Source organism: Musca vetustissima, unplaced genomic scaffold, assembly GCF_032173495.1.
Source record: "Musca vetustissima isolate MV318-11 ecotype Yass unplaced genomic scaffold, APGP_CSIRO_Mvet_v1 utg75198, whole genome shotgun sequence".
In the NCBI taxonomy this organism is placed as follows: domain Eukaryota; kingdom Metazoa; phylum Arthropoda; class Insecta; order Diptera; family Muscidae; genus Musca; species Musca vetustissima.
The window spans coordinates 76,329-92,367 of record NW_026877125.1 but is presented as its reverse complement, the minus strand read 5'-3'; the positions used below and the strand labels follow the sequence as shown (position 1 = coordinate 92,367).

The window sequence follows — 16,039 nt, the reverse complement described above, 5'->3', positions numbered from 1 at the left end:
GTTCTTGAGAGCGTTTTTCAAGCGAATACGCTGAAATTTGGTATATTGGGTTCTTATTGAATACCAAATATCTACACTAAAATAAAATATCGGTCCACTTTTCTGGTAACCCCATATAACGATACCTCCTAATTTTCAGTATTTTGGGGGTTTTGGTCGTATTTTTCCACCGAATTAGCTGCAATCTAGTATTTTGAGTTCTTAAAAGGTAACAAATCTATCCACCAAAAATTATGAATATAGGTCAATTTTTTCGGATATCCCCCATATCATGGTATCCCCCCAATGTTCGGTATTTTGGGGTTCTTGAGCGCGTTTTTCTACCGAATTCGCTGCAATTTGGTATATTGTATTCGTATATGGTAACAAATCTCCCCACCAAAAATTATTAATATTCGCCCCCTTTTTGGGGTAGTCCCCATATAACCCCTTTTTTATATTAAAATAGTTATCTGATTTGTTCCGCGTTTTGTGTTTGGTTCTAAGACTCTGTTGTAATCATTTCGCCTGCGGAGGATATCGCGATAAATAACTAGAACGTAAGTTTCGATAATGAACTATAGCCCGCATTTAGGCCTAACCCCTGTGTGGGAGGTTCCAGAAGGAGTGGACCGATATTCCCCATCATCGAACTTGAACTAAGTTTGGAAGAAATGATAAGATGTACAAAGTTTGGATGAAATCAAAATTTTCTGAAACGGATTTGGTCCAAAGAAACATGGGGTCTAGAACCTATATTTCGATGAGGCAATGGATGAAATCAAAATTTTCTGCAACGGATATGGTCTAAAGAAACATGGGGTCTAGAACCAATATTTCGATGAGGCACTTTTTTACCTTGTCAAAGTGTATACACCCTTATTAGCCATAAGGCTGAGGGTGTTATTATCCATTAAACATTTCTCAAATTTTTTATTATGGTTTACATAATCGGTTTGTAGAGATGTCGGAATAGGTCCACTTTTCGGTATGTTCACTACATTTTCATTTCTAGTACCTGTCAGTATATCTATGGTGGGGGGTATCTAAAGTTTGGCCCGGCCGAACTAAATTGGGCACATCCAACTTATTTAGTCCAAGGACGAACCATAATAAAATTTGGAAAATCGGTTCAGATTTAGATATAGCTGCCATGTATATTTTCGTCCGATTTTATGTTAATGGTGCATCAAAGCCTCTTTATATCACTCGATTTGCACGAAATTTGGCATATCATACTGAATTAAGCCTAGAATTATGTCTTTTAAGTTTCGTGAAAATCGGTTCAGATTTAGATATAGTTCCCATACATATTTTCATCCGATTTTATGTTAATGGAGCATCAAAGCCCCTTCATAACCTTCGATTTGCACGAAATTTGACTGAGCGTACTAAATAAAGCCTAGAATGATGTGTTTTAGGTTTCGTGAAAATCGGTTCAGATTTAGAATATATTTTCGTCTGATATTGTGTTAATGGAGTATCAAAGCCCATTTATATCCTTCGATTTGCACGAAATTTGGCACAGCGTACTGAATTAAGCTCAGAATGATGTGTGCAAAGTTTTGTGAAAATGTGTCAAGTTTCGGGAAAATCGATTCTGATTTAGATATAGCTCCCATTTATATTTCGTCCGATTTTATGGTAATGGTGCATCAAAGGACATTTATATCACTCGGTTGGCACGAAATTTGGCATAGCGTACTGAATTAAGCCTAGAATGATGTGTGTTAAGTTTCGTGAAAATCTGTTCAGATTTAGATATAGCTCCCATATATATTTTCGTCCGATTTTATGTTAACGGTGTATCAAAGCCCCTTTATATCTTTCGATTTTCAGGAAATTTGGATAAGCACACTGAATTGAGTCTAATTTGCTTTGATTGTTATAAAAAATTGACGAAGTGCTAATAGGGTAGTATTAAACAGTGATTAACGGGTTAAGGAAGGCAGTCACCCCGTTACATGTAGATCGTTTACATTGCAAATGTACGGATTGATAAGAAAATTGGGTGTTTGTTCTGCATATTTTTTTCTATATGCCAAAAAGTATGCCATGAATAAAAAGTAAAACAAAAATCGACCAGTTGTTATATTTATTAAAACATCCACAAATCCGCTATCTGGTCGATTGAACTGAGAGGTACCAGAAGAAGTGGTCCAATAAACGATATCTTCAGTATTATTGTAGGTTAATATTCCATTCACTTCATATGACATTTTGATAATTTTGGGGGAAAGTTATCAGAAGGAGTGGAACGGTAGGTTCCACTATTATTTCGAAGTGATAGGATTGCATACAATTAAATACTCCATTAGCTTCTTGTTGTAGCAGCTCCATTACTTTTTCCCATAGACTAAAGTGACAGACGTTAGCCGATACTCTGGTCGTTTTGGATCGAAGACCCCTCTGTCGTGGAAACGGAACAAAGTATAAGAGTAATTGGCTTTTTCAGATAATAGATGATAGACGGCGAAGATGCATGTGAAAACTTCGAAGCAACGAAAATCCGTTGTCGTTTTCGCCTTGGCGAATGTACTCAAGAAGTGCAAAGCCGATATTATTGCTTTACAGGAAATGCAATGGAAAGGGACTGCTGTAAGTAAACCAGATGATTACGACGAGAATTTGGCTGCGGATTTATGGTTAACAGGAGAGTAAAAGACGTCGTCTACAGATTCATTCCAGTAGATGAACGAATTGCTACAATCCGAATAAAAGCGAAGTTCATCTACATAAGTCTTATTTGCGCCCATGCTCCGACGGAAGACAAAGATGAGCAGACCAAAGACATATTTTACGAGCACCTAGAAACATCTTTTGACCGCTGCCCTGGCCATGACATTAAAATTCTGCTGGGAGATTTTAATGCAAAAATCGGAAGGGAAAATATTTTTGGTCCCACTGTCGGAAAATTCAGCCTGCATGAAGAAACATCCGACAACGTCATGAAGGACTGAAAAAAACATTCAATCGTTTCGAGAAGCGAAGGACAAAAAACATGCAATTGATTCGAAAAACGCAGAGTATAGAGCAACTCTGCAGACAGTAGCAACACGTAATGTGATGGAGAATTATCGGGAGAAAAGAAGAGACGAGAAACGTATTTTCAGGAAAAAGAAGAAAGAACAAGAAAAATGTGACCGTGGGGAAATCGAGATGTACAGGAGTCAGAATGAAGTCCGGACAGCGTGGATCGAGCATTTTGAAAAACTTCTTGTATGAAATAGTGGCGGTGAAGTCGATACCCTACAACCAATAAGAGATGACGGTATAAAATGTATACCACCTAGCCAAGATGAGGTCAGAGTAGCAATTAATCGGCTGAAGAATAATAAAGCAGCAGTTGCCGATGAATTATTGAAGACCGGTGGTCAGATGCTGGTCAGGAGCATGCACCAGCTCATTTGTACAATTTGCTAGAGGAATGCATGCCCATTGATTGGAACCTCAGCATCCTGCGTTCCGTACACAAAAAAGGAGACAAGACGATATGTGTCAACTATAGAGGAATAAGTCTCCTTCCCATCGCATATGAAGTCCTATCCAGCGTGCTGTGTGAACGACTGAAGCCAATGGTCAATGAAATTATTGGACCATACCAATGCGGGTTCAGGCCTGGCAACTCCGCCATTGACCAGATTTTCACTATGCCCCAAATCGTGGAAAAGACCCACGAAAAACACATCGATATATTCCACCTGTTCGTCGACTATAAAGCCGCATTCGGCAGCCCTAAAAGTGAACAGAAATGACATCGACATAATAGGTCGAACATTGCGAGCGGCAACAGCCATCCTTGAACGAATTTAGAAGGACCAATCGGACTAACTGTGGAACTTGAAAACTACAGCTTCGAGGCAATGAACGATTTTATATACCTCGGTACCGCCATAAACAAAATCAATAACATCAGCTTTGAAATCCGGAGAAGAATATTGTTGTCCCAACAGATGCTACTTTTTTTCACAAGCCAGCTAAGTAAGTAAGACATTTAGTTCTTCTATGAAGAAGACCTTCAGCTATTTTATATTGAAGACCTTCAGCTCTTCAATGAGCAAGGTCTTCAGCTCTTTGATGAGCAAGATCTCCTTCGCATCTATGACGAGGACTTCATGTCCTTCTACGACAAATACCTTCAGTTTTTTCTACCTTAAGACATTTAGCTCTTCTATGAAGAAGACCTTCGGCTCTTCTATGGAGAGGACTCATCTATGGCGAAGATCTTCAACTTTTCCATAAAGAAAACTTTCTACTTTTCTATGAAGAAGACCTTCAGCTCATCTATGAAGAAGACCTTCAGCTGTTATATCGACTTTCAGTTGACGAATGCCTTCAGCTCTTCTCTGACAAAGGCCTTCAGCACTTCTTTTCTGACTTCAGTGACAAAGACCTTTAACTTTTCCCTAAAGAAAAGTTTCTGGGTTTCTATAAAGAAGACCTTCAGAAGATTTGCAGATAAATAAAAAAGACCTTTAGTTTTAGAAGAGTTGGAGCTTCTATGACGAAATATCTTCAGCACTTCTATGAAGAATATCTTCACCTTTTTAATAGTGAGACCTTCAGTTTTTTCTTCAAAGACCTCCATCTCTTCTATAACGAAGGCCTTCAGCTATTCTATGGTTCTCCATAGAATAGCTGCTGGCCTTCTTTATAGAAGAGATGGAGGTCTTTGAGGATAATAAAAATGGTATTAGTGCGACTTTTTTCTGTTGCTTTTAAATAAATGCTTTCTACTTTTATTCGTATATATATATATAATTACAAAAACAAATATACATATTGACTAACATAATATTATATAAATATGGAATCAATTAATCAGATAGTTCGTTGCAATATCCGATCCGATTATTGTCAGCAATATTGGATTGTCATACATTCGTGGTATTAGCTCGGGGAGTGGGGGTAGCCAGATAGACAGCGAGTGTTGCTTCTTATTGTGGTAGCCGATTTACTTTATCCTCATGATAAATCAAAATATCCCGCATCATAACATTGGGTAGGGTTAAGAGCTTCTGAACATCACCGGCATTACGATCCAGGGGATAAGTCAGGGGAAGATTATCTAATAATAGAGAATCAAGACCCAAACGGGTATTTACAATTTGACCTGACATCATAGATGTCGGGGTGTCATCATCGGCAGGTGTAATGACAACCAGCAACTGCATTGGCAGACCCTCAACACGACCACGTGGCAATAGTAGACGATGTGGCAATAGGGTAGTTTGTCCCATTAAAGGATTCAAAGTCAAATCGATGTTACCCTGTAGGGCAGTCATAACCCGTTTATATAATTCCTGGTAGGTGGTAACATCTCGTCCGGTCCAGGTTATGTCACGGGATTTACGTTTGATGACATTGCGACCAGGCGTCAAATTGACATCGAAGATATCAAGTAGTACGACATTTTGACGTTGTTCCTCCGCAGATATTCGGCGACCTTGGCTATCCACTTTGGGTATTAGGAGGGTGCGTAGAACAACACGTTGATTACGATTTGAGCTTAGGTCCAAATTTATGGTAAATGATTTGTGATTTAGGCGAGGCATGCGACCGATTATGATTTTCTGAGAATCCACTTCGATGGGATTTAGGATATTTGTTAGATCCACATCAACCTCTTCCGTATAGGTTCGTAATTCATCGACTTTTAGGTTATTAATGGTGACATCACCAAAGGCAATGTCATTTAAATTACGTGTTGGTCTCAGTGCCTGTATTTGACGTTCAATGGTATTGACTATGTGACGGAGTAGTAATTGGGTTATAGGGGTCTCAAGAATATTCGAGATTTGACCACCCTCTACATATTCGGAGAGATAAACAACTTCCTGTAGGATTTCATTTAACACGAGGCGATTAATTTTTTGGTTAATCGGTTGATCATCGAGACCATAGTTGTTGTAATGTTGTTGCCTTTGGCCAAGATGCTCGATGTTCTGCTCCAGGGTATTTTCAAGGCGTTCGGTAATTTCTTGCATTTTTTCGACGACAACTTGAAAGGTGCTGTCATCTAAACCCATATTTTGCAGCATTGTGAGATCCATATTTTCCCGATTATCAAAGCTACCCATTTGACCTTGAACTGATTGCATATCCGAAGTATCGATTTGATTCAGACGTCCGATACCCTTCATAACATCCACAATGGTGTTGGCATTCATTGCCGCACCTTTAATCTGGAGCATTTTCTCTTTGATAGTATTTATCATTTCTTGGGAGTTACTTGAATCCAAATTTCCCATGGTATTACGCGTTAGGGCCACACGATTTAATCGATTCATAGAATTTGCATTCGTTCCGCTATTTTGTAATGCAATCTGTTCAATATTCAGACGTGCCACCAATTGTTGCAGGTTATAGAAAATCAATTCACCCAAACGTTGAGTTCTTTCATTGCGGGGTGTAATGCGGTTTAAGCTGCGGGGTACCCGGCGCATATCATCTTCAACATTTCTTTGTGGGATATCATCCTGGTTAGTATTGCGAATTTTACCATTGAGTAAACCTAATCTTCCGGAACTAACACGTACAGAACCATCATCCTCCATTGATTTAAAATTGTCACCGCTGTTCCGACGATTCATAATATTTTCCGTAGATCCTCGAACTTCTTTACTCATTCCCAAATTTCTATTTGTTTGCCTATTATCATCCTCATTTCTATTATTTACAAGATTTCCAAAAGATCCCCTCTTATCCACATCACGGCCTACGTTGCGTCGGTCCACATTATCAGGCATAACCATAAACAACAAATTATTTGTTCCACCCATCTCAAGATCTCTATCTATGTCCATATCATAGCCAAAGTTTTTACGGTTCAGTGATCCCTGTACATTAGTTCTCGCGTTAACTTTCCTATCCATTTCCAGATCATAGCCGAGATTTCTTCGATTCACATCACTGCGAAGTGGTACTCGGACCAGATCATCTTGTCTATTCATTCCCATATTTCTATTTCGCTGCAGATCCTCATCCATTCCATAATTTCTATTCACTACCTGATCTCTTCCCATGCCATAATTTCCCTTCTTATTATTTTGCAGATCTTCGTTAATTCCAAAATTTCTTCTTATTCCCTGATCTCTGTCGATACCAATATTTCTCTCCCCTTCCATGTTTCTTCTGATTCCATAATTCCTATTCACATCCTGATCTCTCTCCAAGTCATAATTTCTCCTCTCATTCCTTTCCTGATCCTCATTCATGGCATAATTTCGGTTTATTCCCTGGTCCCTATCCACTCCTCCCAGATTTCTATTCATAGCATTCGTTCCCTGACCTCTTTCCATATTCACATTCCTCTCCATCACAAAATTCCGTTGCATTCCAGGTGAATTTCCCGTCATACGATTAAGATCGGAACTTCTATCCACATTACGATTTAATAGACCTTTAAGACCAATTTTTCCATTAAGTAAACTTAATTTTGGGCTACCGCCGAAATATTGAGGTCGTTCCTGATTCATCACGTTGCGATCTTCATCATCTAGGCGTCGATTTGGTAGATTTTGATTCACACGTTCCCGATCGTTCTGCAAAATACTGTCATCGTTGTCATAATATTGATTTTGATTCACACGTTCCCGATCATTCCGCAAAATAGTCTCATCTTTGTCAAAATATTGCCGTCTAGTTGGTATATTTTGATCCATACGCGGATAGTTTTCACGAAGTGATTCTCTAGCATCCAAATCAATACGATTGAGGGGTCGATTCTAATCGAAAGGAAATATTTCAAAAAGAGTATTAGATATATAATATGTGACGTTTGGATAATCTAGGTAAATAATATATGATATAGGAATAACGTAGATAATATACTTGGATAACGTAGATACATTATTCGTACTTTTAAGATGATGTAGATAAATTATCCGTGCTAATTGGATAATGTAGATAAATTATCCGTACTAATTGGATAATGTAGATAAATTATCTGTGCAGATACATTATCTAACCTATTTGGATAATGTAGATACATTATCTATACAGCTTGGATAATTCACATACATTATCTATTAAAATTAGATGATATAGATAAATTATCCGAGCTATGTAGATACATAATCCATACTATTTTGATAGTGTAGTTACATTATCCGTGCTATAGATACATTATCCATACAATTTAAAAATGTAGATACATTATTCGAGCTAAAGCTACATGTAGATAAATTATCTGAGCTACAGATAAATTATCCAAACTATGTAGGTAAAGTAGATACATTATCCAAGAGATTTGGATGATATAGATAGATACATAGATACATTATCTACACTATTTGGATAATGTAGATACATTATCTGACCTATAGATAAACTATCTAAACTTTTTGAATAATGTAGATACATTATCTAAGATATTTGAATGATATAGAAACATTATCCGAGCTATAGATACATTATCTAAACTATGTTTGTAATGTAGATACATTATCCAAGATGTTTGGATGATATAGATACATTATCCAAGATATTTGGATGGTACAGATAGATTATCCAAGATATTTGGATACATTATCTGAGCTATAGATACATTATCTAAACTATTTGGATAATGAAGATACAATATCTAAGATATTTGAATGATATAGATACATTATCTAAGATATTTGGATAATTTAGATACATTATCCGAGCTATAGATACATTATCCAAGATATATATATATATATACACACATTATCTAAACAATTTGAATAATGTAGATATATTATCTAAACTATTTGGACAATGTAGATACATTATCTGAACTATAGTTAAATTATCTAAACCATTTGGATAATGTAGATTCATTATCCGAGATATTTGGATGATATAGATACATTATCTGCACTATTTGGATAATGTAGATACATAATCCGTGCTATAGATACAATATATTTGGATGATGTAGATACATTGTTCGCAGTAGAGATACATTATCTATACCAGTGTAGATATATTATCTAAACTTTTTGGCTAATGTAGATATATTATCCGTACTATTTGACTAATGTAAATGCATTATAGATACATTTTACAAACTATTCGGATAATTTAGATAAATTATGCAATATATTCGGATGATGTAGATACATTATTCGCAGTATAGATACATTATCTACACCATTTGGAAATTGTAGATACATTATCCATTCTATTTGTTATAATGTATCTACATTATCTGCGTTTTTGAATAGATAAAATGTAAAAAAATAATCTTACCACATTCCGCTCTACATCATATCCTCCACCTCTTCTCATTTCAATTTCATCTAAATTATATCGCACACGGTTCCTCCTCAACATGTCGTCATCATCATCCTCATAGTTCTGCTTTCCAGATCCCATGCCACCTATAACATTTCGTTCGCGACCCATAAACATTGAGCGGACATCATCTGCATTATTCCGGTTACTCGTCTGAACATCCATCTCACTATCTACCACCCTCACAGCGTTCGACTGCTCCACAACTAATTGATCCAGTAGAATATTTAGGAATGCACGCAAACCCAAATCATCCGATAATAAACCCTGACTATTACCCATGGGTATAATACGCACACTATCCTTATTCTGATCAGGCGGCATCATCAGACGACCACCAATACCCATTGTCCTTTGCATGGCCAATTGTTGATGCATATCACGCCATGGCATCCATAGCTGGGATTTATCAAAGACAACACCAGTACCATCGCCCACACCCACACCCACACCAAGACCCATGAAGAAGGGATTAAAATTCAGCTTAGCATTACGTTGCATTTTAATTAGATCCAAAAGACTAGGTCTTTGAGAGACACTATTTGTATTCTCTGTCACACGAGGTGTTTCCCGTCCGATCTCTTCCACAGCGCGTACCACTTCATCACCAAGATAGTTTCGTGGTAAAATTTCATAAATGGCTGGAACTATTAACATTTCGGTATCGGTGCGATCCTGCAGTGCCAATGTTAGGGCATTTACAAAGAGCACTGGATTAACGTAGCGTCTGGCATAAATAGCTAAGTTCTGCAAAGCTTGAAAATCTCGAGCACGAACAAATAGACGATAGAGACCCAATAATTGCCGCAGATGGATTTCATTTGTCATCGAACACATGACGTTGCGTCCTAATAGGCGATTGTTGCGCACCAGATCTAATACCATTTGCATATCATCGTCGATGGGCTAGAGGTTGGGGGAATACGACAAGGAGGTTATTTAAAAAAAAATTCTGTCAATAGATCGAGTGATTATTTACTCTATAGAAGGCTCTAGAATATACCTTTTAATTATAAAATGTGCTTGGTCAATAAATAAATCGAAACTCTTCGAAGGAGGCTTTTAAGACCCTCGAAAGATCACTTCTAATGATAGACACCCTTTGAAGGTGAGATTCTCTTAATAGAAGGCCTCGAAGTAAGTCTTATATTTGTAGAATACTCACACGAAGGATGACTTCGGGTGTGGATAAACTCCAAAAAGAACCTCCAGGAGCGAAACTTTCGAAAAAGGTATGATATTAATACAAATTCTTCAAGGGAGGTCTTTTATCAATAGAAGTCCTTCGAAACAGGGCTTCTATTAATTGAAGAACCTCGAAGGAGAACTTCGATTGATAGAAGAACTTCGAATGAGAGCTATTTTTTATAAAAGGGCCTCGATGGAGGACTACTATCGACAGAAGAACCTCGAAGGGGGACTTCTATTGAAAGAAGAACCTCAAAGGAGGACTTCTACTAATCGAAGACCTCGAAGGAGGACTTCTAATGATAGAATAACCTCGAAGGGGGACTTCTATTAATAGAAGAACCTCGAAGGAGAACTTCTATTGATAGAAGAACCTTGAAGAAGAGCTTCTATTATTATGAAGACCCTCAAAGTAGGACTTCTATTAATCAAAGACCCTGACAGGAGGATTTCTATTGAAAGAAGAACCTCGAAGGAGGACTTCTACTAATCAAAGAACCTCAAAGGAGGTTTTCTACTAATCGAAGACCCTCGAAGGAGGACTTTTATTGATAGGAGAACCTTGAAGAAGGGCTTCTATTAATAGACGACCCTCGAAGGAGGACTTGTATTAATAGACGAGCCTCAAAGGAGGACTTATATCAAAAGAAGAACCTCGAAGAAGAGCTTCTATTAATCGAAGACCCTCAAAGCAGGACTTCTATTATATATATTAATAGAAGACCCTCAAAGGAGGACTTCTATAGATAGAAGAACTTCGATGAAGGAATCGAAGAAGGACTTTTATTAATAGAAGCCCTTCGAAGTAGGGATTATATTAATAGCAGATACTTGAAGCACTTCGGAGGAGGTCTACTGTCAATAGAAGGAAGTATTTTTTCTCTCAAGGGAAGGCACTCGTAGGATGACTTTTAATAATAGAGATCCTTCGAAGGATGCATTTTGTCAATTGAGAACATTCCAAGAAGGTTTCTTTCATATCAGCAGATGTGATCTCCTTAAGGTCCGTCAAGACCTTACGGAAACCTTCTAACAATAGTAGAGGTCTTCTATCGAAAGAAGAATCTAAAAAAGATCTTTTGTCAATAAATTATGGCATTATGTGGGCCTATAAGGTCTTCGAAGTATTCCTCTTCGAGGAGGTTTGCTGTCAAGCCGTTCTTCCTGCGAACCTCTAGGGTTTTCTTTTTTATTTGTTTATATTTTTTTATTGAAAATCTGTTAGGCTCTTCTTTCGACGAAAAACTTACCCCTCTATACATATTTGCATCCGCAACACCCTCAACATTAACCTGCAAGAGGGAAGGATTCTGCAAAGGCAATTCAACTTGGCGTAGAATATCTAATAAGAATTTTTGGCGTAACAATTCATCTCTTGACATGGTGTACAAACGGCCAACTCCTATGAAAAAAAAAATATATTTTAAAGAAGGATTTCGAAAAGCAGGACACTTTGTCATCTTCAAAAAATTCTCCTTACCATTTTGATTGCCCTGCGGTACATTTAAATTTACACTTGGACGATCGACAATAAGGCCACATGTCGCCAAACCGACTAGACACAATAAGGGAAAAATTAACCTCATCTTGGAAAACAAAAAATACTTCGGAGGGAATCCACCACTCAAACGTCGCAGGAACACTTGAAGTGACTATAGTTTGGGCCCACACGGGAATTCGATTTATATACCCTTTGCATGGCTTTACTTTACATCTTGAAACAAAAATTCTTCTTATCATCACCTCAGGTTATTAACATGCGATGTTTTTGTTTTTTTTCGGCAGTTGTTATTTTGGAAGATTTTTATATTCGTATTTTTTATAGATTTCCTGCATGATTGATTTTGGTTTATAGCCATCGGAGACAAAACAAAAACAAATTAGCGATAAGCTTGATCCCGCACACACAGAATAGCTTAAATGATCGCAAAATGCCATTCGACTTTGCCAGTTGTTGGATGGATTTCCATGCAGATTGAACTGAGAATGAAAACATCGTCAGCGTGTGCATGGAAAATTTTTTATTGGCAATAAATGCGGGATCAAGAATACCTCTAGAGATGGATTTTTTCTTTTAATGGCTCTGTTTCAGATTTTTGCGGATAAATTTTATTCCTATCTTCCTTCCCCCATTAAATTCTGGCTGGCTGAAAATTGATTTAATTTACTACGAACTGAAAATAATATTTCCGATCTGAATTTTAGGAAAACATATTTTTGTAATCCTCCTCCATCGAAGCTGTATTGTTTCTATCGGAAAAACATAAATTGGAATACATAATCGAGGTTATAGAGTTTACCTCTCATATCTCATAAATAAATTGGAAAACGACGGTAATAACTGGCACGAAGTTCAATTGATTTTGAACCATGATGAATCTTGAGTCCGATAAGAGGCCGCGGAATCCTTATCGCATAGCAATAAATCGGTTAAAGCTCAAGAAAATAGCAGAATTTGATACGCTACAAAGATGTCATGCTAATAGAAATCATTCCAAGTGAAGTTATTTAGTTCACGAAGGAACTAGTTCACTTGAACTATTAACTGAAAAGAATGTATGAACTGGACTTGTATATAGGATTTATTCCGAACAAGGAAAATTGTTCTATTAAATGTGCTCCTGTATTCAATTTACTCAACCTGCCTGAAATGGGAAAGTTTGACATTAAGCAAATCTTTCTTCAAGGAATATCTCGGATTCCCATCATTTTCATATGTGTTACACATATATATGGCAATTGAACTATTTAGTGAAAACATGTGGAATAGATAGAAATATAAATTTGATAGATTTTCATTCATGTTTTTCAATTTTTATTTTAAAGACCCTCGAAAATATTTCATTTTCAAAATAAAAATAATTTGATGATAATTTGTTTGTTTATTTACATTTTTTCTGTCAAATGAGTTGACAGAAGAACCTAGAAGGGCTTACAACAACAAATTTCCAGTTGGTTTTTTTTACTTCAATAAAATAAAAACAACTACAAAAAACATTGAACCTGTTACCATTCCATCAATATTATACCATGTTTTGTTGACCAATATGATTTATTGTAAAACAATGTTTAAATATTAATAGTTTATCATGCGATTTAGAAGAAAGATAGAGTGCATGAAAATGGGCAGTCGAAGGGAATGTGTTGAAAAAATGAAAAAATGTGTTGAAAAAAGGGAATGTGTTGGAAAAACTCTTCATTTCAGAACCTACACAAAGCTACTGCGTTGCATATAAAGTTGTTTAATTCAATAACAAACTGGTTCAATTGAACGATTCACTAAAGAGAGTGTATGAACTAGTTGGTCCTGCGGTTATGATTTATTACAAACGAGGAATATTTCCTACGATTTAGAAGAGAATTACAAATTAGACATTAAAATGCAGAGTCCCAAAACCTATAACGAACTACCCATTTCAAGTGGAGTTGTTTAGTTTAATAACAAACAAGTTCATTGAACGATTCACTAAAGAGAGTGTATGAAGTAGTTGCGTCGATATGGTTCTTGCCATGGACATTGAGAGTTTCTTGTAATTGTAATAACCAAAGAAAAGTCCAAATAACATGAAAAATAAAATCGTCGTATGTGTACCTACGATAATCTACTCCCTTCCAAGTTTAGTTCAACGATTTACTGTGAAAACAGTGCTTGAATAGCTCACGATGGAACTAGTGCAATTGAACAATTCAGTAAAAAGAGTGAATAAACCATTGATATGTATTACACGAAAAAAGAAAAGACAATAGAACGCCGCTCCAGAACTTACAAGAGGCTAAGTTCCAGCAAGTGAAGCTGGTTAATTCACGAATGAACTACTTCAATTGAAGGATAGAATTCCAGCCATACTAGGAACTAATCTCCAATCTCCTATCGACCCGCATGGCGTCTCTTCACACTTCACTCCGATCAAGCATAATTTCCTTACAAATCACGGCATACTTGTCCTGAAATCAGCGCACTCATTTATCTGTAGTCGCTCATTTCAAAAATAGTTTCTCCTAAAATTATCAGCATAATCAGTTTGTGCGCCATATTGGATATTGGATTATATGATCGTCACATTTACTACAACAAAAAATCAAACTGACCTCGCCTCATGAGGAGGCTGCATCATTTGCCACAAAGGCTGGGAGCATATCTAGATCTATAGAGTTTTTGAGGAAATGGCCGAGTGAAAATGATCTTCTAAGAGAAGTGTTTTGGCGCCCCTATAATTAAGCAAATATATGGGTTCCTAGTCTCCTCACTTAGGTAAACGTACTCGCGCCCATCAGCCTCATGGATAGCCAGTTCAAGTTCCATAGTTGGTCCGAGTCTACTGGACGTCTTGCGCGTTGATACCGATGATGTCATTGACCATTGGCTTCAATCGTTCACACAGCACACTGGATAGCACTTTATATGCGATGGGATGGAGACTTATTCCTCTATAGCACATATCGTCTTGTCTCCTTTTTTGTGCATTCATCTACCCAAATTGTACTAATCAGCTGGTGTATGCTCCTGACCAGCATCTGCTGGTTACCCATCGGCTCCTGCTGCTTTGTTGTTCTTGAGCCGATTAATCGCTTTTATGACCTCATCTTGGCTAGGTGGTATAAACTCTATACTTATTGGTTCTGGGGTGTCATTTTCAACGCCACTATTTGATACTAGAAGCTTTTCAAAGTGCTCCTTCCAGATCCTCAACACGCTGTATGTATCTGTCACCAGGTTTCCTTCTTCATCTCTACAGGAGGATGTGCCTGCACCAAAGCCAAAATGAAATCATTCAGCGAATAAAAAAATCTATATGCCCCCAATTGGATAGCCAATTATCCTTGAAGTGTGCAAAAAATTAAGTGAAAATGTGACGGTGTCAGTGAAAGTGTTTCTGAAAAATAAGTGAGTCAAATGTGAAATACAAAATCTTTATTTTTAACTGTGATTTTTAAGTGATTGTACGCAATTAAATAAAAAATTGATGTCGAATTGGCGTGGTATGTCAAATATCGAGAAAAAATGATGCCCACCAGTTTATGGAGGAAAATTATGTACACTTGGGTAAGTAGATCGAATATGAATTTTTCCAAATTTAGTTGCAGATTCAAATTTCAAATTTAATTAAAGATATGTAAATGTATTTTATTTATAACGCCACACTATAAATTAATATTTACTATCATGGTTAATTAATATTTCCTATCATAATTTCCTCCGAATTTTCCACAGAATTCCATCTTGTCTCAAAATTGTTAATATACCAACAAAATTGGCTATAAAAATATAATATTTAAATAAATCAGCTTATCACGACGAATTGTTAATAATGCGGCAAAATGGGTTTATAGATGTGCTATTGCTTATGCAACAATTACAGTTATTTCAAAAGATTGTGAAAAATATATACACATATATTTTTTTTTAATAAATGCATTTTACGTCAATGCCAATTTCAATGACACTGATCTACAAAAATTTTGTTTCGTTGCCTTTTGTGTATTTAAAACTTTTTCAAATTCAGATATACTGCTAATTTTAAATTTTTTTGATAGTAGTCATTCGTGGACGCACTAAAAATATTTTTGATTTTGATACCAATTTTAAAAATTGTTTCGTGTTATCTGT

General features: G+C 36.6%; 1 protein-coding gene across 1 annotated transcript; it reads right to left on the bottom strand.

The window, feature by feature from the left end:
* Positions 1 to 4,916: 4,916 nt before the first annotated feature.
* On the bottom strand, positions 4,917 to 11,813 carry LOC133321701 (fat-body protein 1-like). Its single transcript, XM_061530786.1, has 3 exons — positions 11,682 to 11,813; positions 9,199 to 10,149; positions 4,917 to 7,706 (listed from the first exon to the last, which is right to left on the bottom strand). Exons 1-3 carry the CDS (start codon positions 11,811 to 11,813, stop codon positions 4,917 to 4,919), a joined length of 3,873 nt encoding a protein of 1,290 aa, XP_061386770.1.
* Between the last annotated feature and the right edge of the window lie 4,226 nt (positions 11,814 to 16,039).